Below are 27,277 nucleotides of genomic sequence, written 5' to 3'. Positions count from 1 at the left end.
CCCCTGCTCAGGAGAAAGGGCAAAGCTTTCATTGAAACCAACGACGTGTGAAGTTAACAGCTTCGTAACAGTAACCGCTGCACGAAATGCCCTGTTAAGCTGTTACGCACTGTTAAGCGGGCTGTTAAACTCTGAAATTTAACAGTTTCGTAACAGCGACCGCTGCAGGTGCTCTAAGAAGCTTCTGACTAGTAATTTACTGCGCTTTGTCTCTACCATGTGCTAATTTCGATCGGGAGGAAAGGAATTCGTTGCATGACTCTTATACAATCTCACGACAAGACATCTAGATAGCAAGTATTACATATGTAGCCGTTACATTATACGTTCCAATATGCCCACCCTTTCCTCTTCGCCTTCAGCTCCTTGTTTCCTCTACATTCGTGAACCAAAGGAAGCATTTCTCTTTAAAAACAGTGAAAACTACTGGCATACCTTATAGACTTCGAACGTTTTATATAAATACGTCAGGCCTATAAGATAATTTGAATAATTCAAAAGTGGAAGCGGACGATTTTCACAAGATCTCAAAAGTCCAGTGGTAATAATTCGATCGTTGCTGCTAACAGATGCCTGTGCATATCTTAACTACCCTGACTTGTGGCTAACAACATTTGCGGTGTTTCTATTGTAAAGTTCCCTTCTCGCTGACGCACTGGCCAAGAAACCTTGACACGGTGCCTGGAAGATCTAAGCGGAGACCCGTATGTGAAACATTCCACGCATAAAGCGGCGCCATATAACGATGACAACAATAGCACTCGTCCTTCATTGCCCCTTCTACTTGTTCACTTTTTTTCCCGAACGAGTATCTTTTCTACGCTCAAAACGAGCAAAAAAAAAGTTGTTACGTCACGCGTTCAGCGGGATTTCAATTGTTTTTGCTCTCATGGTCATAAAAAGAGTCGTTTTTCTTTTTTTTTTCTTCTTCACCCGCGTTTTTCAAGTTACCATGTCCCACATGAGCGAATCTACCAAGTCCTCCAAGTCTCACAAGAGCAAGTCGCGCAAGAGCAAGTCGCGCAAGACAAGCAGTAAGTCAATCTTTTCAAGCATGACGATGCCCACCATCACCATCCCCAGCATGACGATGCCGAGCAAGAACCAATGCGGTTTAGCCGCTTTCCGCACCGTTGTTGCCCTCATTTTCCTTCTCGTCAATCTTGCCCTTGCCTTTATTGTGAGATTCGCAGTGTACCACCCCTTGTGGGCCTGCTTTATCAGTGCAATGGTCATCATTTTCACCGTCCCGGGTTACGAGAATGCGCGCTACGATGTGATCTTTGTTGCCAAGCTTGCTGCTCTTCTGGCTTGCATAGTTGTGCTTTTCGTTGCGTTCGTCTTGTGGAAGCTCATCAACCACTTCCATCCCTTGCCTCCGATTACATTCTCGCTCATGTCGCTCCTACCCTACCTCTGTCCCGATTCCTCGCCGCGTCCCTTCCCGCCTCCTCCTCGATCTGATGATGATCAGGAGCTAGGTGCTGCCACAGAGCGCGCCTAAACAGAAAAAAAGTACGACGACGAGAAAGCCGCGAAGGACGACGCATTCCGCGCACAAGTACGACGCCGAAGCCGCGAGGGAGGTGCCGCGCAAAGTACGACGACGAGAAAGCCGCGAAGGACGATGCATTCCGCGCACAAGTACGACGCCGAAGCCGCGAGGGAGGTGCCGCGCAAAGTACGACGACGAGAAAGCCGCGAAGGACGACGCATTCCGCGCACAAGTACGACGCCGAAGCCGCGAGGGAGGTGCCGCGCAAAGTACGACGACGAGAAAGCCGCGAAGGACGATGCATTCCGCGCACAAGTACGACGCCGAAGCCGCGAAGGTCGATGCCGCGCAAAGTACGACGACGAGAAAGCCGCGAAGGACGACGCATTCCGCGCACAAGTACGACGCCGAAGCCGCGAGGGAGGTGCCGCGCAAAGTACGACGACGAGAAAGCCGCGAAGGACGACGCATTCCGCGCACGAGTACGACGCCAAAGCCGCGAAGGACGATGCCGCGCAAACGTACGACGAAGAGAAAGCCGCGAAGGACGAATTCCGCGCACTATGCCACCTATGCCCACCTATGCCACCTATGCCACTTATGCTGTCTTCGTCCCTTTTTCCTGGTGCTGTCCATCACTTTCCGCCGTTACTGCCGTCGTCTCCATTTGCTCCGCTTTTTTTCTTCTTGTTTTCCGGTGTCTGTTTGCGTGCGTTCTGCTGGGGTAAATATTCGATCTTGTGTTGAGCCCTATTTGCTTGATCTGCATAGAATACTAACCAATAATATTATCATCTCGTTTCAAGTAGAGCGTACTCTGTTGTTCGGTGGTGTCTGGCGGTTTCCGCCTTCGTCAGGCGTTGGGGAGCGGTCCGGCCATCCCAGTGGATGTTTCTTCGAGGTAAAGGCAGGATTGAGTTGGCAGTGGCAGTGGCACTGCTACAGCCACCGGGGGTTGAAGGGATGTGGGGGGGCACATGGGGATAGCGATGATGGTAGAGCCGGTGGTGGGGAGGGGAACAACGCTCTGGTTGTGTAGGCAGCAGGAATATACCATCGTGTCACATGTACAGCGGCGATTCTTGACAGCAAATGACAACCCAAGGCGCCGAGCTTGTATAATTACGGTACGTACTTGCTTTCTTTAATACCTACAACCATCTTTATAAGAAGAGGCTTACTAACTGATATAGCCTTTTTCCTTTCATTCTTTCCTTCTTCGTACTGCATTCAACTCGGATGTGGTTTGAAGAAGGCTACTAGAAACTTAAGGAATTTATTCCTTTCCCAGGGTTGTCATTCCAGTCAGTTCCAGCTCATGTGGATGGTGTTCCTGCAGAAGTCCTACCTGTACCAGGGCAATGTTGTTCCTCCAATCCCCGCCACCCGCTCAACCGGAGTTATCCTCGCCCTTTCCATGTCCTGGATCCCCCACCGGTTGTAGTCAGTGTCCTGTCATGTAAGTCCAACTCCTTCCTTCACCTTTGCCTCGGGGATTCCTGAAGCTGGGGTGTCCGGACTGGGGTGTTTGGCCAGCGGTGTGTGTGGTACGCCGCGATGGAAAGTGTCAGCTTTCCAGGCTAGCCGAGTAAGAACTTCGGGGTGTTGTGAGAATCCCGTCTTTGGCTTGATCACATCGTCTCGTGTGGTGTTGGTGGATGAATCATGGTGATTATGCTGCTACAGGTGGCGTCAGACTTCCAGGGCTTGGTTTCGAAACGAGGATTGACAGAATCCCGTCTTTGGCTTGATTATGCCATCTCATGTGGTCTTAGTGGATGAATCAGACGGAAAGTCATGGTGACTATGCTGCTACGGGTGGCGTCAGATTTCCAGGCTAGCCGAGTAAAAACAACCTCTTTTACTTGGTGTCGGTTCGAGGATAGACAGAATCCCGTCTTTGGCTTGACCATGCCGTCTCCTATGGTATTGGTGGACGTATCTGACGAGCAGTCATGGTGGTTATGCTGCTACAGGTGGCAACAGGGTTCCAGGGCTTGGTTTCGAATCGAGGATTGGCAGAATTCCGTCTTTGGCTTGATCAGTCTATTGGCAGCACATTATCAAATACACAACATGCGAAATTTTTTTGACGGTTTTTTTCTGATCTGACGTTCTTGATCATTACAACAACACCAACGACAGCGACAACGACATCGAACAAGCGTGCGTCCAAGGACAAGCAACATCCATTCAAACGACGAATCGACATATTAGGGAAGGAGCAGATTTACTATCTACTGGTGATGCTATGGCGACAAGTACTTTTCAAACGGATGCGGGTATCTGCACTCAAGATCCTCATCAAAAGGCGGTACATACATTCAAAACTTGCATGGGCGAATTAACTGCAAGTCATCGTGTACAAACTCTGACATCAACTATTGTGGGTGGACAAAACGACCGAGACAAAAAAACGACACGTGTCTTTTGCGCGAATCGGACAGCAGTCGTTGACCTGTGGACATCGGCATGGAAGGAATTCTGAGCTGGTCAAAAAAATCGGCAACAGTGGAATATAACAATTATTTCAGTCCGTCGGAAATCAATAAGGTGGCAACAAAACAATGTCATTCGAGGCAACATCTTTTAATATGGTGGCTATTAAAAGCATAGGACATGAACTTGGAAGTCGGCAACAGCATGCATGATAGCTTGTCAAGTTGGTCAACGATGTTTTTGTTATAAAGATGGCAACATTTATTTATCCCTGCTTATGACAACGAAAACAACAGAGATTAACAACCATCAATCAAACCAAGAACAGTACTGTCTGTTGGCAGATAACCTGTGGCTACCGATGTGGCGGCAATCACACACAAGAAGCAAAAGCGACAAGGAATTACGAGAGATAGGCAATGCACGATATGATATGACGTTATCTTGGCGAACCAGAGTTATTACACCACATATACGGCGGGAATACTCATGGCATCAACAATTTAGGCGGCAACACAGGGTCAATCGATTTTACACTGTGTGACAGCACAAATCAAGCAGCAGCAAGGGCGGAAATGGTGACAAATCTACAGGGCAGCAAGGAGTACAAAACTCAAACGACAGAAAAAAGCAACATTGACGACACATTCGAAATGACAACAAGACCAAAGCTTTCATCAACAGTTGCAAGCTATAAAAAGGCAGAATTGACAACAAACGCGAGCGACATGAATCGCACAAAAGCAATGACAGCAAAAGGCAAAAGCATCAGCAAGATTTAGGTGAAACTGACAACATTTCACACGACCGTTTAGTGGATACAAAATAATAGTAAGTGTACAGTACGTGACTATTTGATCAGGCCAATACTTAATTAAACAGGGAATGATACTTATATACATCTCCTCTTAGTAAACAAGGCGGCAAAGGTGGCACAAAAAGTCGGCGATGAAGAGTCATAAAAAACATCGGTATGTGCAGCAGGGATATCACGGACAGCAATGCTCAGAGCTTTTTGAACAAGCCAGTATTCATATTAGCCAGTATCCTTTCTGCTTTGGTGGGTCTATGTAACACGGTGGCAAATGAACAAGCAGCAGGCAGTGGCAGCAAAAACAAAAAAAACCGCCCAAGGGCATTCTACAAGACATTGCCTCTAAGGACAGTATCAGCAAGTGATTGATGGAACGACACGACGGCACTTTCACAATATCAATGGCCGAACGAAGCTGGCTCGTCATTCATATACAACTGTCAAATATACAACAACAAGCAAGCAACGAACATTAAAGCGCGTCCGAAAACCACTACACGACGAGGGAAACAATCAAGGTCTCTTGATGCACAGAAGAACAAGACAAGACATGTGATCAAGATCTACACACTATGGACTTCCAAGCATACTCATTGGTTTACGGCAGCAATACAATCATTAGTAGGAGACTAACAGGTAATTTGAATGTCGATGATGTGAGGCTGAAACAGAAATATGATGCAATTAGTACCACTGGGAATACATACTTATCAAGCTCAAATGAATCTAATAGTGAAAACAGCGACCAATGTAGCCGGGCATGATGCAGACAAGGAAGTACACTTGTTATCATCCTTTCCTTGTCATGCGTTGGCAGCAACAAGAAACATCACTAGAAAGAGATGGTGGCAGTCTCTATTCCAGTTGTGAATAATAGTGCAAATCAAAAAGGAGAACAATCACGTATAGTAGTATCGTGGTAAGGAAACCCAACGCACTTTATGCTCATTACTTTTGTAAACACTTGTGCTCACTGTGATTTTACTCTATCTTCTTTATTAGTGAAGGTCTCTTTCCACAAATCAAGATCCGCCAAAATTTACATCTATTCTTTGTCTGACAGATTGCTAGTAAGTTATTTTCTATGTAATGATGGCCCCCCCAAAAAAAGCAAGAAATCGAAAAAAAAAAAAAAAGAGAACAGAAAAAAAAAGTAGTGTTAGTATAGTTTAAAAAAATATACAGTAATCAGCAAAACCAAGTCCGTGACACAAAACGCGAAGCTCAAGCCGATGTCAAGAAACGAAAAGGCGTCACGGACTTTTGATGGAGCACGAGGCCAAGAAGGCACACAAAAGAGGACATCAGTCGTATCATCGAATGGGCTTATTCATATCACACGCACAACAGCAGCGTTAAAACAAGTCTTGACAGATATGTTATACAAGCATATTCAGGAACCATCAACAAAACAAAGAGAAATCAACACGCAGAACAGCCAATTCTATTATCCACATCATACACAAAAACAACGTCAAGCCATGGCCAACACGAACACGCCATCAAGTTAAACTGCACAGGACGAGCGAAGGGATTGGTAATATTGACAGTACGTACAAACAGAAAACAGCAACAGGTGCTCAAATTTCATCTAATCGTCACTATCTAACATAAAAAGCTCTTTGACGTTCATCTGTTTAGGTCTAAGACTATTTCCATCGCCAAAATAACCTCAACAATCATCAGTGCAAGACATAGATTCGAAGCATAGGAGTTCAACTTTCAAGTCGCAACTCAGGACAACGCCGTCTATGCAAAAGAGCGAAGTCAAGATGATCAACTAGGAAATGCGAAAATACGGTTCGTGGCTCAAAAAAAACAACAGACAAACTGACGGCAATATGGGCTACTGAAAAATCGACAACACATCAAGACAGAAAGGCAGAACCAAGCAGCGAAGTGCCTGTACTAGTACTTTTGTATAGATCTTAAAAAAACAAGCAAAAAAAAAAGAACAGGGGGCTGTCATTACTTAGGACGGAAACTTACTAACATTTGCAGTACCAGCTTATTCCTCTTATTCTAAACTCGAAATATCACTTGGGTAGAAACAGATAAAAATTTCATACATATCATACATTTAAAATAAATTTTTCAAGTACAATACATACTATCGTGCATCAATTATATGGTTTGTAAAAATAAGATTATTAGATTAAGTATGTAAGCGACCTCAGCAGGACGATGTTATGTATCTTTCTCAAAAGCTCATGCATATGAAGCAGTTTACCTCTTTTTAGCTATGTATAGAAACACGCGCTGTGTTATTTTCTGTTATTGTGGAAAGTATAATTATGCTGCTGTCGACATGATTATGACAATTATCCAACTGTTAACTCCCGCTTCCATCACATTTTAAGAATGAATTAAATGAAAAAAAGCAATACAGTACATAAACAGAAACTTAATAAACATGAAACAACTGTTGTATACATGTCAAGTACGTAGAGTGTATGAAGTACGTAAAAGAAAACCATTATCATATCTCTATCAAACCTCCTGTGATTATTCCCACACATGATTAGGAAAAAGGGAACACGCTCAAAGCGATAACTCATAGCTCGATCCATCTTCAAAATAATGCGAAGAATAACGTTGGGATCCCAGGAGGGTGGGTAAACCACTCAGCCACGCTGGTGTCACGACGGTAATAATCAAGAACAGAAACTCGCCGAGAAGAGTACAGGATCTGTATATTTAGGTAATTAACACTTTGATGCATTCAGGGTCGTCTTTGATATGAGAAATTCGAGACACTTACTATACTGTCCAAAAATCCAAGAGTTCACAACACTTGATGGCCAGCTGGGATTAATATAACGAATGTAATTGTGCATATCACAAACAACAACAGCAACTAGCAATTTTATTTAGCATCCACTCAAACCACCTACACATGCTGACGTTCTTTGTATTGTCTGCCCAAAATTTGATTCTGCGTCTCTTTATAATAAGCTCCATATCATAAAATATGCGGAACGGCTACGTTACTCTTTCAGATCCGTACATATATCTGAAGCCGCCTGGTAGATTTTTCTCCAGCACGATTGTCAAAAGTTTCCACTCGTATCCCACAGCGAGATGATGCATGGGAAAAAAAGAAGTTACTGAGAGACAACTTTGGTGCAAGCACCGAAACACCGGATCTTGTTGAGATTATGCCTTTCAACACCTCAAAAAAAACTATCTGGTTTATGTCCAAACATTCAAGAAAATCCAAAAGATATGAGAGAACACACATTCAGTCAAATTCGGTTTGATTGTGCTTTTAAGCACTATGCACTATATAACTATTTGAAAGTACATATGTAAGCAAAGCCAATACAGCAGCAAAATAGATGTACGTGTACTTGCATTTTTAGCATATACTTCTTTTCCCAAGATGCTTGTTTTGAAAGTTTGGGTTTACATAAGCACTAGATGATCACGTACCTCAATGATCGGTACCACCAAATATACCTCACTCATTGAACGTTGTCGGGGTAGTTACGAAGACTGTGGATATGTGGTTTACGTTTGCTTATTGAATAATCTTGCGTTGCTTTCGTTCTTATTGCCGCTGTTACATGGCGATATCTATCACGAGGCACAAGATATGGTCATTTTTTGACAACAGAACAGAAATGCGTACTCTTTGATGAGCTTAAAGTAAAATTACACTTTTAACGACATGACCTTGGTATGCTTCCAATGAATAATTAGCTACATGCAGTATCCAACTTACAAATAATTGTCTCTGCAAAATATTTCTGTGGGTACCTCATATAGGACGCCTATCATATTAAATATCCGTTGCTGCTCAATTCCTAAAAGCAGTGAAAGTGTTAGAATAGCTCAAATAAAAGCGATTGTGTGTATATTATTCTACACTCCTTGTTACGTGTCTGTATGTCTTTTTTCGCTAGATTTTGACCGCTAATACTTTCCAAGTAGATTCCGGTGTCTGACAGATTGGATTTGCCATAAATTGATCGCTGTATTACCATCCTGGCAACTGGCATTTGTCAATCCTAGCCTTTTTGAGTATGGTTTTCCGCTCCTGGTACCCTGGAAGAAGCGGGCGGGTGCTGTATGTTTTTTTACACACACAGAAATTCGCCGATAATTGTACGCTGAAACAATACATCGTCTCCCGTATTGAATACAGTATGTCATAGAATACATAATTTGAGTATGTAGGTTATTGGATCTGCTCGAGAACTATTTCTTGCATTGAGTTTGTCAGGCCAAAGATATGTACGGCAGCATTTCTACTATTAAAATAACGTAGCTCCAGAAGAAGGAGCTAGAGCAAACGGCAGCGTAGTATTATTCATTTATAAATAAAAACATAGAATGGCTGAAGTTAAGCGAGCAATGTACTTCAAGTTTGCTGTCTGGGAAAAAACGGTTATGTAATAAAGGGATTCTCATGCTTTAAACAGGTTTAATATTATATAATATAATCTCTGAACGATCAGTCGTGGAACAGGTTACCCTGAAAGAAGAAGAGAAATTACGTATTCCTTGATGAGCTTCCACTACTCTGGTACATAGCGTGGCCCCTGTAATAGCATACTGCTGACATAATTTTCTTGTACCGGTGAATAAATGATTCCGAACAGAAATATGACCGTGTAGAAGAGAAAAGCAAGAGCTAGAGCACTAACCTATATTAAACTTTATCAGAAAATGATAAAAGAAAGTATATAAACTGTTGCGATTAATGCTAGAACTGCAATAACCACCATACCCAATTTCTATTGTCGATGTTAGTGAAAATTTCAAAACATCTTCGGATGTAGAATTCAATGCACTCTGAAATAATGCTGATCATCATTACTATATAACAGAAACTATACTCTCCAAAAATGGTTGCCTCCCGTGTCAAGAATCTTTTTATAATTACCTTGGTTGCTGTAATCGCCGTCGCTAACGGTCTCGAGACCCCTGAAAAACGTGCTTGTTTGAATGCCGGCCTTGCTTGCAATGTCGATACCAACGGGTCTGGACACGTCTACTGCTGCAGTCTCGAATGTGCTCCCAGCAGCCCAGGTTCTAACTCTGGAACATGCACTGCGCCGTAAAGAGTAGAGTTTTTGTCAACGTGCAAGCGAAAAACTGATGACTTGTATATTTGTCATCTCTTTATTATGCTATCTCTTTTGATTGCAGCACTCATAACGGCAATACACATTCTAGCAACTCAGTAATAAAGCTTTTTGACTGTGTATGTATACAATGCTTTCTCTCATATCAGTGCTGTCACTTTTGCTTATTAGTTCCAGTGGCAGTGCAGATAGTAACATGCTTGAATTTGCATACAGTTTAAGACACTTTAGCATATATGTTACGCTCAACGTAGCATACATTCTTAGGTAGTATAGCAACTTACTTTAGAGCTCATTGGTAACGTTGCCTGCCTGTCGACATGTTGCGTTGTACATAACGAGAAACATAGCGGAGTTACTGTCTAGTAGAAGTGCATGAAAATCCCAGCCAAGCCCTGGGATGAGGAAACCGCGTCACGAAAATCCGGGCAATGGAAGGATGTGTGCCTAGTAATTTGAGATAAAGCGTGAGCGGGCTGAGGAATCCAAAAATCCCGCCTTTTTTTTCTTGTTCTTTTTAACTCTTTGTTTCGAGAACAACTTTAATAATGGCTGCAAAAAGAAAAGTGAATCGCTCGACACCTGCCAATGCTGCTGCAACGAAAAAGGTAACTTACATTTTGACAACAAAGTGGCATGTAAATGGAAATAATTGACTTGAGAGAGTTTTTTTTTCTACTTCAGGCCAAAGTCGAGAAACCTGCAACAACAACGATCGATGAGATCGAAGACGACGACCAAGATCTTATGGCTGCTTCTGCCAATTACATTGACGACGATGACGACGATGAAGGTGACGATGACGATTGGGAAGAACAAACAGACGAAGATGGATCAGACAGTGACGAAGACGCAACAGGTGAGGGCGAGTCTAAGAAAAAGCGCAACAAAACCGACCATGACGACGACGCTGTCGCTGGTGGTGAATTAGAAGGATTGAAGGAAACGGCTGAATTGTACAAGTCGAATATCTTCAAACTGGAGGTGAGATTTTTTATAAATTCACGAGTTTTCTTGCTTATTAGTCGCTGATAAAACTGACCAACAAAACACTGTTTGGTAAATCCCAGATTGATGAACTTTTGCAAGAAGTCAGCGTCGACTACGACAAGCACAAAAAATTGATGAACGCTCTTCATCAACTCAAAACGATCTTTGAAAATATACCAGAAGGAAAAGAAGAGCTTGTAAGTTTTTTTTTTTAAATTGGATGATACATGAAACAAGAATTGACTTTTCTTCCATGTAAATTAGGTCAATGATTATATCATAAAGATGGGCAAAAAGCAAAAGGTGACAGCACCTATCTTGCAGGCACCTCCTTTCAAAGACGCATTGTACAAATTCAAGTTTGAAAAGCCTGCATCTGTCAAAGTGGTAGGAAGCTATGCTCTCAAGACCGTCACGAAGCTGAAGCGTCCTTTCAATGTTGACGTTGCCGTTGAAATGCCCTCGGTGAGTCTGTAATCAAATGGATACTCTATTTCTATGTACGTTTTGTATACGCTAACATCAGAGCGTGGCTCATAGAGCATCTTTCAAGAAAAAGATTATACCAACAACCGTTACTTTTACAAACGAGCATGCTACCTCGCAACGTTAGCCCATGCAATCCAAAAATCCAAAAAGAACTTTCAAGTGGAATTCAGCACATTCAATGGTGATGCCCACCGTCCTATTCTTATTGTGAAACCTGCTGGCGGTAAGTTCCTCACTTTCATTCTTTTTTATTTTGAGAGAGAAGAGAGAATACGTGGTACTTACGGCTTTTCCTTAGACAAGAGCGATGTCGATTTTTCGAAAACAAAATGCACCATCCGTATCCTTCCATCCATTTCGCAAGATCTCTTCCCACCTTATCGTCTCGCTCCTAACCGCAATAATATTCGACATGCCAACGACGACACCTCCACCACCACATTGGCAGATTCACCAACACCACAATACAATGCTTCCATCTTGATGGATACAACATTCTCCTCCAGTCTAGCGTTCTTGTACGAGCACAGTAAAAGTTGTGCTGCCTTTAAGGATGCCATCATGCTTGCTCGGACTTGGCTGTATCAGCGAGAATTAGAGTCGAATCGTACTGGCTCTGGATTTAGCGCATTTTTATTTGCCATGGTGATGGGCTATTTGTTGCAAGGTGGTCTTGCTGAAGGTGGTCGCAAGTTGTCAACAGGTCACAGTTCGTACCAGTTACTGCGAGGAACCATGGACTTTTTGAGTAAGTTTTTATTTTCATTGTCGTCCTATTGCTTACGGTAAAGGAAATTGTAACTCACCGAAACGTACAGGCACCCACGATTTTGAAAAGAACCCAGTGATGATTGGAAAATCAGACCACCCAGATGTATGTTTTCTAGGAAAACGAAACGAGATCCTATTATCATGTATTATATCCCCATGCTAAATATCGATTATAAATAGTTTGCCGTCCATCATTTCCAAGAAAACTACCCGGTCACCATCGTTGATCCTTCCGGCACAGTCAACCTGGCAGCCAACTTGAGCAAGTCTGGCCTTGCTCAGGTACAGTACGAAGCTAAGCTCGCCATGGCTGCATTCAACGACACCGTCGATCGATTCGATACACTCTTCCTCCGCAGCGTCAATGACATCAAGACAAGATTCGACAACGCCTTTACCATTCCTGTCCCAGAAGCACTCAAAAGCTATGATGATGTTGCCAAATCCGAACATCCTTTGCACATTGACTTTTTCGCCAAATCCGTATACGACGTGTTGAAGCGTGGTTTGACCAACCGTGCTGAATTGGTCGCTGTTCAATATGATGCAGAACTGGCATGGGGTACCAATGATGTGGCATCATCTTCACCTTCCCATATCAAAATCGGACTTGTGCTCAACGCCGATTACTCGCCGCGCATCGTGGATCAAGGTCCTGACGCTCAACAGAAAGAAGCATGCGACGCGTTCCGAGCATTCTGGGGCGATAAGGCCGAATTGCGTCGTTTCAAGGATGGCAGTATTGTCGAGAGTGTTGTATGGGAAGTGCAAGGATACGAGAATCGTACGTTGATTGTCAAGTACATCGTGCAGCATTTGCTCCAACATCATTTCCACACCGAGCCAGAGCTTGTTTGGACGGGTCAGCAAGTGTATCCATACTTGCACTTATCGAAACATGTCCCAGCCAGCCTTTTCAGTCGTCAGCTCGAAATCAGCGGATTCCAGCCTGTCATGACTGCCTACAATCAATTTGCAAAGTCGCTTCGTGACGTCGATACAAACTTGCCTCTCTTGATCAGCAACGTGTATCCTGCTTCTTCCGGATTACGATACACGTCCGCTTGTTTGCCTCATCCTATCGATTTCGATCTTGCTGCCAGCTATCCAACAACAGCACGCTACATTGATGCCATGGACGTCATTGTACAGCTCGAACGATCCACCAAGTGGCCCGATGATCTCGCTGCACTCCAAAAAGTGAAGTATGCGTTCTACTTGAAGATTGCTCAAGAGTTGAAGTCCCGTCTCGGTACAGAATCGATCGTGGTGAGTCCGTTGACGGATCCAGAGAACAACAATGAGAACAAGCTGCTCGCCCAAGGGTATATTGACGTGTTCTACTACGGGTACATTTTCCGCTGTCATTTGCACGTGCCTCAAGAAAGCGATGCCCTCAAAAACACCATCACTGACAAGAAAAGTACCGACGTAAAATTAAAGGCCCATGCTCAGGAAGCTTTACGGGTACACGAATTACGCTTCCATTACCAACAACGACACACATTTTACATCCAGGCAGTGTGCGTCAAGTTCCCTGCGTACTCTGCCACTGTACGCCTCATGAAGCGATGGTTTGGCGCTCATTTGTTATCCTTGCAAATCTCGGAGGAGCTGATTGAATTAATATGTGCCCATGTATTCTTGGAGGCCCATCCATGGCAGCCTCCTGTCAATGCAATTACCGGTATGGCCCGTGTTCTTGGGCTATTGGCCACTTGGGACTGGCGCAAGACACCCTTGGTGGTCGATATCGAGGGCGAGCTGACAGAAGCCGACCGCGACACTATCTCACAACGATTCACAAAAAAGAGCGCACACGCTACCCTGGTTGTGGCTACGGCAAAGGATTTGGATGGCTTAAGGTGGTCCAGTCCCAAACCCAACAAGGCTGTGGCTGCACGTGTACAGATGCTGGCACGAGCATCAGTTGCTGCATTGGACCAGGCAATCCAATCAGGCCAAGACAAGGATATCAAGGTAAGATAAAGAAAGAGTTGCTTGGTAACGTTGTCATTTTACTTACTCTGTTTGGTTCCTTTTTACACACACAGAGTTTGTTTGTTACACCCATGCAAGATTATCATGCAGTAATTCAATTGAAAACCGATCGATGCACACGCTACTACCAGAACTTACGCCCTCAGCACAAGCTTTTGGAATCTGAAGAGGATCCCATCTTGGGCGACACTGTACATGCAAAGTTCAATCCTGTGGCTGAATATATCAGCGAACTCGAGGTAAAACTGAATTCAATTGCATTGACAAGGGACTGGATCACTGAAGAAAAAAGGGATTAAACAATGTGTGTGTGTGTAATTAGCGTATATACGGTGACATTGTCCTGTTGTTCCATGACCAATTTGGTGGTGACAAGATCGGTATTGTCTGGAATCCAATGACAGCTGCACCCAAACAATGGAAAGTCAATCTTGGTTACAACAGCATCCCTGTTGATATGAACCAGGATGGATATTTGGTGAGCATTTTTTTATATTCAAATTGAGAGTACAAGAGAACCCGCCATTCCTACCTAGTTACAAGTGAATTCTAACATTTTGGTCTTTTTTTATATATATAAAAGGAACCGGCTAAAGGAAAGAAAGAGATATCCAAACTAGTGAAACCCAACTTTGAAGCCATCGTGCGGGAGATGGAACGTCTCGGCACTGGCATCGTAGAAAGCATTCAGTTATCATCATCATCATCATAATTACATTCAGCAAACACACAAAAAAAAAGTACATGATCATTTCCCCAGTTCAATTTCCATTAATGTAAAACCTTCTATAATTAAAAGTTTAAAGTTCTGTATTGTCTTTCATCATTTGAACTAAATGTTTTATTATACTGACTAATCCCTCTGCCTGATTCTTTGAGTGACATTGGCTGCTTTGAATTTGTTATATCATACTGATTGATCGGAAGGTTGGTACAGAAACAGTGATACTAAGAACTGTGTGTATATGCACTTGTGTGTTTGGGCGTTGCTGGTCATAACTGTTGTTGTTGGCGGCCATCGCTATGTGTCACGGACAACACAGGATTCGCTTATGCTCAAGGATTGAAGGGTTAGGGAATAAAAGTACTCCGATACAAATCATGCAGCTGAAATAAAAAAAGGAAAGAAAAAGATGTGTATGATATGTAGGTCGTTATATTACCGCACCCACGCCAAAAACATGTTTAGGTTACTGATTTCCCGCTGTCAAGAAGCGTTTTGTAAAGAGTTTAACCTCATTCCGCGAGCCCAAAGTTTTTTTATAAGTAAAAATGAAAAACTACCCCTGCAGGGGTAGAGCCGAGAAAACGACAAAATATCATAAACATGTGTTACCATGGTGAGCTTATTGCCATGCAGATATTGCAACCATCCAGTTTCGAAAGTGTATAACATACAGTGAAGACGCATGTTCATTATTGGTGTGTAAGCCGTGCTTCTTATTTTTATTGCAACTATAATTACACTATCATACAGCTAATTGGCCGACAAAGAAAAACACAGTAAAGAATTCATCAAACGAATGTCAACACTATTCCGCGCTACCACAATGGAAACGAAGTAAGAAAAGAGTGTTATTAATTAATTCTGGAAAACATTTCAACACGAAAATATATTAAAGTGTGGAGAGTGCCTTACAGCCAATCATTTATTAGTAATGCAAAAATCCCGAAAGGCACCACACGCAGAGTTAAAGTTTTCTGTCAATTTTTGGTAGTAGTAGTAGTGGTAATAGGTTCTCTTTTTACTTTTTCCATTCTTTATGGACTATTTCGCCAAATTTAAAAAGAGGATTACACCTCTAAGGCAACAGCCGACACCGGCCATGCAATTGACCAAGTTCCACAAGTGTTGGGATTACGTCCATGTACGTCACTTGTTTTATTTTTTACCCTTACTCTCAATCCGAGAAAAAGAAACGAGATGGGGGGCACTACCTATTTGAAACAATCATGAAAACAAAAAGTGCCATTCTCATTATTTGTTTTCTTTTCTTATTCTTACCTGTTTCCAATTCCCCTCCCTCTTTCGTATATATAGAACATCTTGATGGTGGAAGACCGTAAGGCCAATGTACACGTGCAACAAACCGAGATTCCGAGCAAATTGCGACAAATGATGGACATGCTAGTGGATGAAGAGGCACGACAAGAAGACAACACGACGGGTGTGTGTATGGAATACTTTTTAAAGAACGGTATTCTGCAATATCTCGTCAACGTATCCGAGAAATCAGATAATCCTGTGGGTATACATGGCGAGGCCATCCGTACGATCGCGAATATGGTGGATCTGCTTGACGACCGGTTCCTTGTCCACAATGCCGTCCATAAACCGACCATCAAATTGCTGCGCTTCTGCGTGATCGACGAACGGCAAAGCGACTTGTATCACGAAGACCTGGTTGATCTGATGTATATCATTTGCTCGAAAATCCATGGGTTCCCTGCATTGCTCAATATTTTCTTTCACGACAAACAATGGTTGACAACACCACAAAAGACGCATACGCCAGTAAAGCTCGTTGACAACACTCACAATAATAACAACGGCAGCACTGTTGATCCACAGCACCAAAAGCAACAACCACAGCCCAAAAAACCCGAGTACGAGTTTCTACTTTTCACATACTTGTTGCGATTCGTACATCGTGAAGGAAGGACAGGCGATTTTGCACGTACTGGCTTATTATTCCTTATGGAAATGGCAACGCATCAACTCGGCGACTTTATTATTGAATCGGATTTCGCGACCATCATGGCAGCCGGACTGGGCGCGCTGTATTCCCAACTGCCGCGTAAACTCATGATCAAGGACGAGGCCGAACTGAACAGTAACTTGGCATCCTATTTGATCGGTCAGGATATTGTTGATCCACGTTACGCGATGCCGGGCGTTGTCGAAAAGTCAAGCTCGCACGAATTCAAGTACCAGCTCGACTCGTTTTTGAAACTCTTTGAGTTTTGTCAGGACGTATTGACACGATGTCCCAATGCCGAAATCTCGATGCGGTTGTTACAGTCAATTCGGACGATCTTTTTGGAGAATATCCTGTATCCGTCGATTCTCGAGTGTTCCGACACGGATGGCTCTTCGGTTGCAGTTATAAGTTATATCGATTTGATTCTCCAGATATTGCAGCAGGATGATCTGGCCAATGTGGTGGTAGGGTTTTTGATGGACGAGGATAATTATGGGATCCAGCAACAGGCAGCGGATGGGACATCAGCACCGTCTACGCCCTATGGGAACAATGTGTTTGCCGGAATCGAACTCGACCAATTCAAGAGCTCGCCTTACTTTACAGCCGCTGAGCGGTTTACTCTCAAGGACTTGATCTTTAGCCGGCTCAAATCAAGTTCACAACCTACAGTCGTCGCCACGTTAAAGTTGCTCAAAACACTCGTCACTCGACATTGTCGCTACGCGCTCAAGCTGTTGTCCATTTATCCAGACAACAAGCAGCAAACACTCGACGACAAGGCCACCATCATCTCACACCATTTGCGGGAAATTGAGCTGTATTTCTCCTTGATCACAGCAGTCGATCAGACCCACGCAGAGGATATCATGTCGTTTGGATACGAGAATTACTTGCAGGACATTGAGACGGTTATGGACAATGACATGTGCTACCATACATTTACCGGGGTTACGCCAAGTAATGGCAACAAGAATGGTGCAAAGACCACCAAGAGTGAGAGACGGAGGAGCTTCAAGTATGGCCAACGATTTGACCACAAAGAGGTCAAGGAGCAGCAACAACAACAGCAGCAGCAGCAGCAGCAACAACAAATACAACCAAGTAGTCGAACAAAAATGTTCAAACATAGGATCAGATCGACGGATCCATTGCTTCAGATATTACTCGGCTTGTTGAGCCATTTCTTTGCACAGTCGCCCGAGTTGAACTTGGTGTTGACAGGTGTGATTTCGGCACTTGCCGTCTGCCCTTATCGAAGTTTGGAAGGCTGGATTGCTTTTCAAGAAAGTGATCGAACCAAGCCGGACGATGTGCTCGTACTTGACGCAAGCGATCAATTGCAACGCGCACACATTAGCAATGGTATTGACAAAAGTGATGATGGTAAAAACAACAAGAGCGATTCGATTCGTGCCAAAGATATTTACGCACAGTTTGAAACGACGGCTGTGGATGAAGATGCCGATGATGACGACCGGTCTGTGGATTTTGGCGTCGATCGCAACTCTACAAAAATGACGCAGCCTATACAATTCAAATCGTTCCCGCCGTTCTTTACATTGTTCCGTACGCTTACACAACAAATCGATTATTATCGGTCCGAGGTGGATGGGTTTGATCGATTGTTACAGGAACGACGGAATGGATTGATGGTGGGAGATACACAGACGGATGCACAAGTCGGTATGGTGACTTCATCATCGACATCCACACGACAACAGCAGCCACCGTCATCTGTACCACCTAATAACGATGTTCGACGCGCTTCAGTTATGATGCGGCCATCCATATCCAGTTCTACTACCACCACTACTACTACTACTACCGCAGCAGCAGCAGCTGCAGGTGCTGCAGCTGTTAATGGCAGCAGTAGTAATGCTAGCAGCAGCCCGATCAAACCTACCAGATCCATTTCATCATCCACCACATCGTCTCCTCCACTCTCATTACAACAGCATCCAATGTCACCACTCGCCATCCATGCCAAAAGAGCCCAAACGATCCGTATCCAGCCCTTGTTCCCTTCCAATTTCGTCACCGAGATCGAAGAGCCAATCCTGGATCTAGACGAAGATGATGAAGATACGTTTGCACCCAAGGCTGCTAACCCTTCGCAACAGCGCCGTATGGACAAATCCACCGAAATTACATTGTCAACGCTGTTGAACAATGTTGTGATTCTCGAAGAAACTATCAAGGAGTTAGTGGCAATCATGCAAGTTAGACGATCTGTTGGCATTGACGTTATCCGTTATGCATAATCATATATATTCATACAATCATATATTTATTATATTGTTGTTTTGTTGCTTTGTTGTTTGTTGTTTTCTGTCTGTAATAATCCTCTTTATATATATGTATATCACCCATCTTTTTTTTTTCTTGTCTCACACATCCCTTATAACTTTCACAATTCGCCGCCCCTTGGAACAAACCCCATCCCCTCCTTTCAGTAGTAACTACCTACTATATAGCACGCACTCTACAACCTTCAAATCAAGTCAACCGCCCTCTCTTCATTCTTGCCGTCATAAAAAGCGAGAAAAAAAACTTTTGAGTCAAAAGAATTATAGCAATAAAATTAATTGCACAATGACTTTGTGTCTTTTTGATCTGGCGGTGCTTTATCAACCATCACCATCCTCTGGTTCTTGTTCCACATACATAGATCATCACCACCATACGGGTTTAATGTATAACAGTACTAATATTGTATAACAGCAACGTGTCATCAAGTATTATTGGTATTGTTTCTGTTATATAGATGACAAATAGTTAATCGAGCTGTATTATTGTTATAGCGTCATTATTGGTTCCAGCCGCTTTGTAAATGTGTTTGAAAGCAAACTTTGTCCCAGGTTTTTTCAGTGCTACAAGCGAACCAAACTCGGATTGCATCATTTGTATTCTTCCGATATTTAATTTACGAGCCATCTTCTTCATGGTTCTTTTGAGATATTAGAGATGTATAGCAAATCCTTACCGAAAAAAGCGAATCCATGATCATTGCAGTTTTGTAAAAGAACGAGAGAAAAGGGCAAACGTGACTGTACACTATGCGCCGTTATGTAGCATGTATTGCATAGTCAGCCTACTCCTGCTGGGATGGTGCTGCTGACGATGATAAATAAAGTCTTGCTGCATGCTTGAATCATCCTGTATGATTTGCTTGTTTATGCTGTGCGTGCCCGTAAGACACTAAGAGAGGCTGTCCAAGTGTGTGTGCGAGAGAAAAGAAGACCATGCACAGTCCTCCTTATTATGCACACACACACACACACACACACACCCCACTGAATGCGTGTGCGTGATGGTTTTAAAAGCTTTTTTTTCCCTCACTCCACTCCCCTCTTTAACATCTCCTACTCCCACCCCTCCTCATCCTCCTCCTCCTCCCCCTCTCTCTTTTCTCCTCCGTTTCTCACATTGTCTTTTTTTTTTCTTTACGAAAACAACAACAGCCTGTCCTCTCTCCTCTTCTTTCTCTTTCTTTTCTTTTCAACCACGCAACGCACGCTCCCGGTATTCCTTCATCCTACTTCCCCCTTTCTTCTACTACTTTCAGAAAAGCAAATAACCATGTTTTTCTTCAAAAAGAAGAAAAATGAAGGAAAAAGTGAAAAGATCAAGAACGCGTTCCCGCCACTTCCAACGACCCGGGTCATCAGTGAACGATTGCTCGGAACAGCAGTCGACAAGACCAATATTGTGATTAATGGCAATAAATTCACTGCTACGTCAACAACAACAACAACCACATTAGCTGCTACTACATCATCATCATCATCTCCTTCCGATAGCGCTATTGCTGAATGTGTATCGCCAACAAAGTATGGACACACACTCTCTCCTGTATAATATGATTGGGAATGACCGCCCCCCATTCTTATTCCGCTAACAGTAGTAATCTTTCAAAACCTGTAAATAATAGCTTTAGCTTTAAAGAAACAAGTTCAAAAGAGCCTAGCTTGAACGAGCAACACCAGCAACAACAAGATTCGCGATTGGATGAAGAACATCAAGAGCGTCTTGATGATGACCACTGTAACAGCGATAGCAAGAAACAACAACACCACCAAGAAAAGTGTATGGCCAAAGAAGAAGAAGAAAAACCAGTAGTAGACGACGACGACAACAGCAATGATGACAACAAGGAGGACAAGGAGAAGATAGATGAAAAGGTCTATCCAAACGATGACGGCGAGAAGGGATGCATCAACACTGGGAGAAAGACTCCCACTAGCAGTGATGACCGGCTTGACGAGCAAGAAGAGGAAGAAGAAGCCTGTGTTGAACCAGTACTGGTACAAGAGAATCGGGGGACACTGTCAAAGGATTCTTCAGCTCCAAGCTTACGACGAACGAAGGAGGAGCACCCTCCAGTTTGTAAAGCAAGCCCGAGTTCCAGCACTATCGGCAGCAACAATAGCACAAGTAGTAGCAGTAGCAGTAGTACTAAAAGTACTAGTAGCAACAGAAGCAAGGTGTATGCACCCACGCTCAATATGGAAGATATCATGCAGCGAGATGAACAAACAGCAACGCATCAGCTGCTGCTGCTGACGACGACGACGACCACAACGACAACGGCGCCTGCAGCAGCAGCAGCAGCCAAACCAGCTGAGGAATCATCATCATCGTCAGCAACTGAGGAAGAAGAGAACATGATCACCACCAGCACCACCAACGATACAAGTAATGATGAACAAGAAGAGGAGTCGAAAGCACCAATAGCAACCACCACAACAAGTAGCAGTACCACTCGTAGCAACAGTATTGGTACCGCACGGTCTTCACCCACAAGACTCAGGGGACCACCACGGATTCCTAGACTGACAACGAGAAAAATACCGCCACCATCCCCACCACAGTCTCCTGTCACTGCTGCTTTTGCAAACAACACAACAAACACTGCAAACAATAAGGATCCGCTGCTTACCCCCATCACGAATACTTCTACTACTACTACTACTACTGGCAATAACAAAAAGGTCTCATCCACAAGCCATCTTCCAGTACCTATCAATGGTCCACAGAAACGAACGGACATTGTTGTTGCTGCTGTTGCTGCTGCCCGCTCTAATATTAAGAAACCTCCTGGTGTTGTTGCTGCTGCTGCTGCTGCTGCTGGACCACGATGTGGATTACCCGTTGCTTGCAATCATAATAATAACACATCCACCACCAAACTCCCTGTCCGCCGTACTACTTAATCCATTTTTTTTACGCTACTCAAGCCAGTATGAGAAAAAAAAACCACCCTTGTGCCATATAATACTTGTGAACAAATTAAAAATAATAAATTTGCCCTTAACAACATTGCGTCACTGCCACAAAGACCCAAACGGACACGCATGACGGACAAGAAGGTCGGAGTCGGAAAAAAGTAGGACGGGAACAGACACGACACACAAATGCATACATCTCTCTCTCTTCTCTCTCCCCTTTTTGCTTTTTCTTCAATCGTCCTCTTTCTTTTTCAGCAAAGGAAAAAATACACACACATACTCGTACAACAACAAACCCAAAGAAACCCTATCATAAAGAGAGAAAATACACAAAATGGTGAGATAGAGACCTACTTCAAAGATCTACAAAAAGAACGATCGAGTTTTCTTTTTGGGCCGTCGTCATTGAGTATATATACACACAAACTCACGAATATATATATGTATACATGCACGCATACAATAGTATAACGGTGATTTCGACGATGAAAACCCTTTTTCACCTGGATTTTTCGGTAGCTTGGGTCACCCTATATCTGGCTTGATGAATCCTAACCGAGGCTTTTCTGAATTCTATCGTTGCTATCCGATCGCAATGATGCAGAGTGGCAGTGACAGAGAAAACGTCAATTATGGTGGCAAAAGTAAATACTATGAAATAATGGGCAGCTTTATAGATATATATATATATTTCTATTACTACTCTCTCTCTGTGTGTGTCTGATATCTCGTCCTGGGGTTTTTTTTACTAACAATCGCTTGTTAATCATCATTTCAGTTATTCTTCCGCAGTCTGCATTGGAAAAACTCTGTAAGCTTCTCTTAGTTAAAGACGCATGGAGGTGTTCGGTGGGGGGGGGTTATTGGAATCCGTGGATACTGATGATGAATTTATAGCTCAACTCAACATTTCATACCCTATGCTGTTTCGATTGATTAATGCAAGCAAGGGCAAGAGCAGCCATGCTGGTGTGCTTGAATTTGTCGCCGAAGAAGGACGCGCGTACTTTCCACAATGGGTAAAAACAGACACACAGACACACATGCAATATAGACCTGTATTCATTTTCGGGATCACTACTAAACAATACTTGATATTCTCATTGTTCTTGATTAGATGATGGAAACGTTGGATTTGGAACCAAACGATATGATAGAAATCAAGAATACCACATTGCCATTGGGTTCTTTTGTAAAAATACAACCACAATCGACTGATTTTCTCGATATCAGTGATCCAAAAGCAGTGTAAGGAAATTTATCATTTCTCTTTTCGTGTGTGTACGTGTTAAAGTGGAGAGACAGAGAGCCTAATACCGTGATTGGTTTTCTTTTTTTATGATAGACTTGAAAATGCATTACGTAATTTCTCCACACTGACGTTGGGTGACATCATTCAAATCAATTACAACGACAAAGTGTATGCGATTAGAGTATTGGATGTCAAACCTAATTTTGAAGAGCATTCAGGCATATCCATTGTGGAAACTGATTTGGAGGTTAGCAGAATTGTCCAATTTTTCTGTTCTGTTCACTGGGGCGTAATACAAAAATTTAAAAAGTGGAGAGAGGGTTTAACCTGAATGAGCGTGTGTATATATATATATATAGGTTGATTTCGCTCCACCTGTTGGTTATGTCGAGCCCTCAGCACAAAGAGCAGCAACCCCAACATCAACAATGGTAATTTGGACGAGAAAAAAAAAAGAAAAACACGGGTGATTTAAAGATTACTGTACTAAATACCCATTTTGGTATATCTTGTAGAAGAGCCAAATGCTCAATGATGAAAAATTACAGCCAAAGAAGCCGAGATTTGCAGTATTTGAAGGCAAAGGTCAATCATTGCGAGGCAAAGGAAAAGAGTAAGTTATTCAAAGATTTGGATCATCTCAGGGAGGGGTGAGGATTACTATTAGCACTACTTAGATGACACCGCTATTTTAAAGGTTTACTGATACTAATAACGCCAAAACTATTTAGACCTGCTCGATCGAACAAAAAGGCATTCGAGAACGGCAATAATGACAAAATGGATACGGATGAGGATGGCGAGCCACAGTTTGATCCTAATGATGATGGGCCGTTGGCGTTACCGTTTGGTCAGCTGTTCTTTGGATTCCCTGTAGTATTGCCAAAACCTTCAGAACAAGAGGATGAAAAGCCGACACATGTGTTTGCAGGCGCGGGCCAGACATTAAGAGGAAAGAAAGGTGGCTCTTCTAAACGGGATGGGAAACTTAGTAAGTAGTAAAGGTAGCGGGTCAATCTTATGTGTATGTGTATATACATATAATAAAGTGTTATTAACCTGATTTTCTGTTATTATCTTGAAAAAAAACACAATAGGCGGCTCGTCTAGATAGAAGAAAGAGAGTCTTTTCCTCTTCTTTTCTTTTGTGATCTTTCTTTTGCTTTTCATCCTAGATTCCAAATTGGATTGATTTCACACCACTGATAATCATCGTTAGATTACTTTTTTTTTCTTCCTTTCTATTGTCAACACTTACAAGAAAACGACAGCAACAACAACGCTCTTTGGCTCTTATTCTACCTCTCTTTCTCTCTCTCTCATCCTCTCTATCTTTGATCCTATCCTATCCAATCTCCACCGTTGTATAAGGCCCCCAAAAAGAAATAGGAAACACAATTGCACATTTGACCCTCTTTCAACTCACACATTAACAATTATATATAAAGATATAAACCACGCACACACACACACACACACGCACACATGGTACATAAGAAAAAGAAAAAGGAAATGTAATTGTATTGCGATGGGTTTGGGAGGGTGAAGTGGAGGTGGATATACAACGAGAGAGAGGTGATCATTTGTGTTTGTTGTAGAATAGTTGACACCAGACTTGAATCAGGCGTGAAACATAAATACTGCGTGGAGACCAGCTGAGGTGGCAGATGTGATGGGCAGCCTTGATTTTCATAGAAAAACCAGAATATATGAGTTCTTACGTGATCAAAGAGTGCAGAGCGACAATGAAGTTAGTTGCTTACCGGGAGTTCTACTAGTGTGCATTGAGATGCAACCGTGTTTGCCTTTTCACCTAGAGCTAGAAAAAACAACACATACGTTTAATAACAAGACTTTGCTCCCCTCCTTACTTACTTATCCGGTAGCTATACAAATATCTTTATAGTCCCTTTTACCTAGATCATAGTTCTTTTTGAATCGACGTCCAATGGAGCAATCCACAATAGCATCTCTACTTCCAGTGATGACCAGAAAAGGAACGAGCAGACCGTCCTGGTTAGCCTTATCCACAAGATCAACGGGCGAATGTTTGCCCAAGAACTCTGGATCCACTTTGTCCTTCAGTGCCACTTTATGAGAAAAGTATTCGCCTCGAGATTTGTCGCTTTGTACATCCAAAGCTCCATTGATAGTAATCACACCTTTGACAGTTGTGTCTGCATCTTCAAAGCCTATAAAGTGTGGGGGTTTTCCATTGTAAGAAGCAGTGAGAGGACGAAAAAAATAATAATCTTGGCCTAGTTACTAACCAGGTTGGTATTGAGGATCATTTGCTGTGAATGCAGCCATAGCAGCAAGATGGCCACCGGCAGAATCGCCTGATTTAAAATGGGTAGGTTGATCAGACACATCATTGGGTAACATACGTTGTTAGCATACGGATTTTTTTTTTTCCAAAAACGTTAGTTAATTACCTGACAATACAATAAGGTTTGGATCACCACCAAATGCACTGATGCACTTTTTCAGATAGCGTAAAGCACGTTTGACATCGATAAGATGAGTAGGGTATGCGTTCTTAGGCGCCAGTCTATAACCAATGTTGACCACAAGCTATGGTACGTTGTATATGAATTAGATAAGGGGAACCACATATAAAAAGGAGAAATATTATTTTTACCCAGTTTTCCTCAGTCACCAAAGTCTTTTCATGCGGGTACAACCATCCTTTGCCGCCCATCCGCCAAGCTCCGCCATGGATGTGGACCTAGTTGAAAACATGATAAATAATCACATGAGGGTGGGTTCCCATTGGCACAGACACGTTCTGTCAGCATGTATAACATTTTGTGTGTCGCGATGAAAAAAGAAAAAAGGTCATGATCTTCACCAGGACAGGCCGTAATCCCGAGTTTTTGGGTGCTTTAGACCATTTGTAGATATCTAGCGCCATTTTACGCGGTTGGTCGTAATCGTTGGTAAGCTCAATGGCTTCGGTAGTTTCTTCGTTTGTTGCATAGGTGACTTGAAAAAGATAGACAATTAGGGGAGGGTTTTTCCATACACACACACACACACACACACACTATTAGTTTCTTTTAACCTACTATTGGGATACATGACAATATCCTTCGGAGTCCATATAGGGTTCAGGATACGTCTTACATTATTCGCGCTATGCTCGTGGTTAGGAACAGTTTAAATAAAAGCGGCTGACAAAAAGTTCAACATGGAAAATTGAAAGAGTGGGTACCTCATGATACTATCGACCGTATCAGCAGGATCTCCACCCGCCAAATCCTTGATAGCCTCTTCAACAACAGCATCCTCTTTCCAACTTTCAACAAACAGCATGAGTAGAAAACCGAGGATAACATAGTCTACATAAGAGAGCAGCCATGCGAGTGTGTAACCTATTCCAGAAAAGAAAAAGACAGTGCGGTTCCGTTAAACTTTTTTTTTGACATTTTTTTTTTTTTGTAAATAATACAAATGGGTTGGGTTATAAAGACTGCTCCTTACCAAAGCCGCCGACGCAGTGAGTCAGTTGAATAGTGATCCATTTGAGAGCCAAGACATGCAATGGCAGTTCGCTCAATGTCGAAGCAGATGAATCGGCAGCAATAAGGAATTTGCGCATGAACGCATTCCCGCCAAACACTTCTTGCGTCACTTGTTTGTGGAAAGCAAGTGCGGTGAGTAGGCCGGAAACGAGGACATTGAGTACATAGGCCGCTGCTGGCAACGAGGTAATGAAAGCAAGCATGTTCCTTTCCCTGAGAAATAACAATTTCTCTTTTTTCGAATGGTTGGTGTGAAGAGTTATAAAGAGGGGGTGGGTGGGTGTTAAATACTGCAGAACAGGGCAATGGCCGGGCCGTGTATTCTTAAAGGGAAGAGCTGGGATTTTTGTTAAACGGTGTGTGTGGGTGTGTAAAATGCCTTTACGAGAGGGCAGCTTAATGCGGAATAGTGTGTGACATGAGTTATTTTGCACGCGGGTCTACATGTGCCGGAGTATGTGTGCCGTGCAGCAGTAATA

General features: G+C 43.0%; 7 protein-coding genes across 7 annotated transcripts; 6 read left to right on the top strand and 1 right to left on the bottom strand.

Annotated features, from left to right (window-relative positions):
- Positions 1-952: 952 nt before the first annotated feature.
- On the top strand, positions 953-1,664 carry BDB00DRAFT_850274 (uncharacterized protein; the record flags this gene model as incomplete). Its single annotated transcript, XM_053125425.1, has 1 exon — positions 953-1,664. The coding sequence occupies one exon, from the start codon at positions 953-955 to the stop codon at positions 1,502-1,504; it is 552 nt and encodes a 183-aa protein (XP_052974350.1). The 3' UTR covers positions 1,505-1,664.
- On the top strand, positions 1,628-2,591 carry BDB00DRAFT_877855 (uncharacterized protein; the record flags this gene model as incomplete). The annotated part of the gene is made up of 3 exons (XM_053127663.1): positions 1,628-2,219; positions 2,305-2,396; positions 2,535-2,591. 3 exons carry the CDS (start codon positions 1,628-1,630, stop codon positions 2,589-2,591), a joined length of 741 nt encoding a protein of 246 aa, XP_052974349.1.
- A 1,000-nt stretch (positions 2,592-3,591) lies between these two features.
- Positions 3,592-3,865, top strand: BDB00DRAFT_850265 (uncharacterized protein; the record flags this gene model as incomplete). Its single annotated transcript, XM_053125424.1, has 1 exon — positions 3,592-3,865. A coding segment is annotated over one exon (252 nt), but the record flags the coding sequence as incomplete, so codon positions are not given.
- Positions 3,866-10,341: 6,476 nt separating this feature from the next.
- BDB00DRAFT_850246 (Nrap protein) lies at positions 10,342-14,909 on the top strand. Its single transcript, XM_053125423.1, has 11 exons — positions 10,342-10,446; positions 10,523-10,822; positions 10,909-11,025; positions 11,093-11,293; positions 11,369-11,540; positions 11,616-12,065; positions 12,136-12,191; positions 12,269-14,068; positions 14,143-14,328; positions 14,412-14,567; positions 14,673-14,909. Exons 1-11 carry the CDS (start codon positions 10,387-10,389, stop codon positions 14,799-14,801), a joined length of 3,627 nt encoding a protein of 1,208 aa, XP_052974347.1. The 5' UTR covers positions 10,342-10,386; the 3' UTR covers positions 14,802-14,909.
- A 672-nt stretch (positions 14,910-15,581) lies between these two features.
- Positions 15,582-19,412, top strand: BDB00DRAFT_947755 (Retinoic acid induced 16-like protein-domain-containing protein). The gene is made up of 3 exons (XM_053129538.1): positions 15,582-15,650; positions 15,731-15,957; positions 16,131-19,412. Exons 2-3 carry the CDS (start codon positions 15,853-15,855, stop codon positions 19,053-19,055), a joined length of 3,030 nt encoding a protein of 1,009 aa, XP_052974346.1. The 5' UTR covers positions 15,582-15,650; positions 15,731-15,852; the 3' UTR covers positions 19,056-19,412.
- A 2,812-nt stretch (positions 19,413-22,224) lies between these two features.
- Positions 22,225-24,336, top strand: BDB00DRAFT_850242 (ubiquitin fusion degradation protein UFD1-domain-containing protein; the record flags this gene model as incomplete). The annotated part of the gene is made up of 9 exons (XM_053125422.1): positions 22,225-22,359; positions 22,489-22,666; positions 22,801-22,833; positions 22,920-23,041; positions 23,140-23,270; positions 23,368-23,521; positions 23,634-23,705; positions 23,790-23,887; positions 24,006-24,336. Coding segments are annotated over exons 1-9 (1,055 nt in total), but the record flags the coding sequence as incomplete, so codon positions are not given.
- A 386-nt stretch (positions 24,337-24,722) lies between these two features.
- On the bottom strand, positions 24,723-27,139 carry BDB00DRAFT_850236 (Alpha/Beta hydrolase protein). The gene is made up of 10 exons (XM_053125421.1): positions 26,758-27,139; positions 26,489-26,648; positions 26,343-26,410; positions 26,126-26,259; positions 25,916-26,002; positions 25,710-25,848; positions 25,545-25,613; positions 25,191-25,466; positions 25,038-25,093; positions 24,723-24,955 (listed from the first exon to the last, which is right to left on the bottom strand). Exons 1-10 carry the CDS (start codon positions 26,999-27,001, stop codon positions 24,854-24,856), a joined length of 1,335 nt encoding a protein of 444 aa, XP_052974344.1. The 5' UTR covers positions 27,002-27,139; the 3' UTR covers positions 24,723-24,853.
- Between the last annotated feature and the right edge of the window lie 138 nt (positions 27,140-27,277).

The sequence above is a fragment of the Zychaea mexicana genome (genome assembly GCF_025766255.1).
Source record: "Zychaea mexicana strain RSA 1403 chromosome Unknown BDB00scaffold_118, whole genome shotgun sequence".
Classification (NCBI taxonomy): Eukaryota; Fungi; Mucoromycota; class Mucoromycetes; order Mucorales; family Lichtheimiaceae; genus Zychaea; species Zychaea mexicana.
The sequence above is the reverse complement of the archived record's forward strand: the minus strand, read 5'-3'. Positions and strand labels throughout refer to the sequence as shown.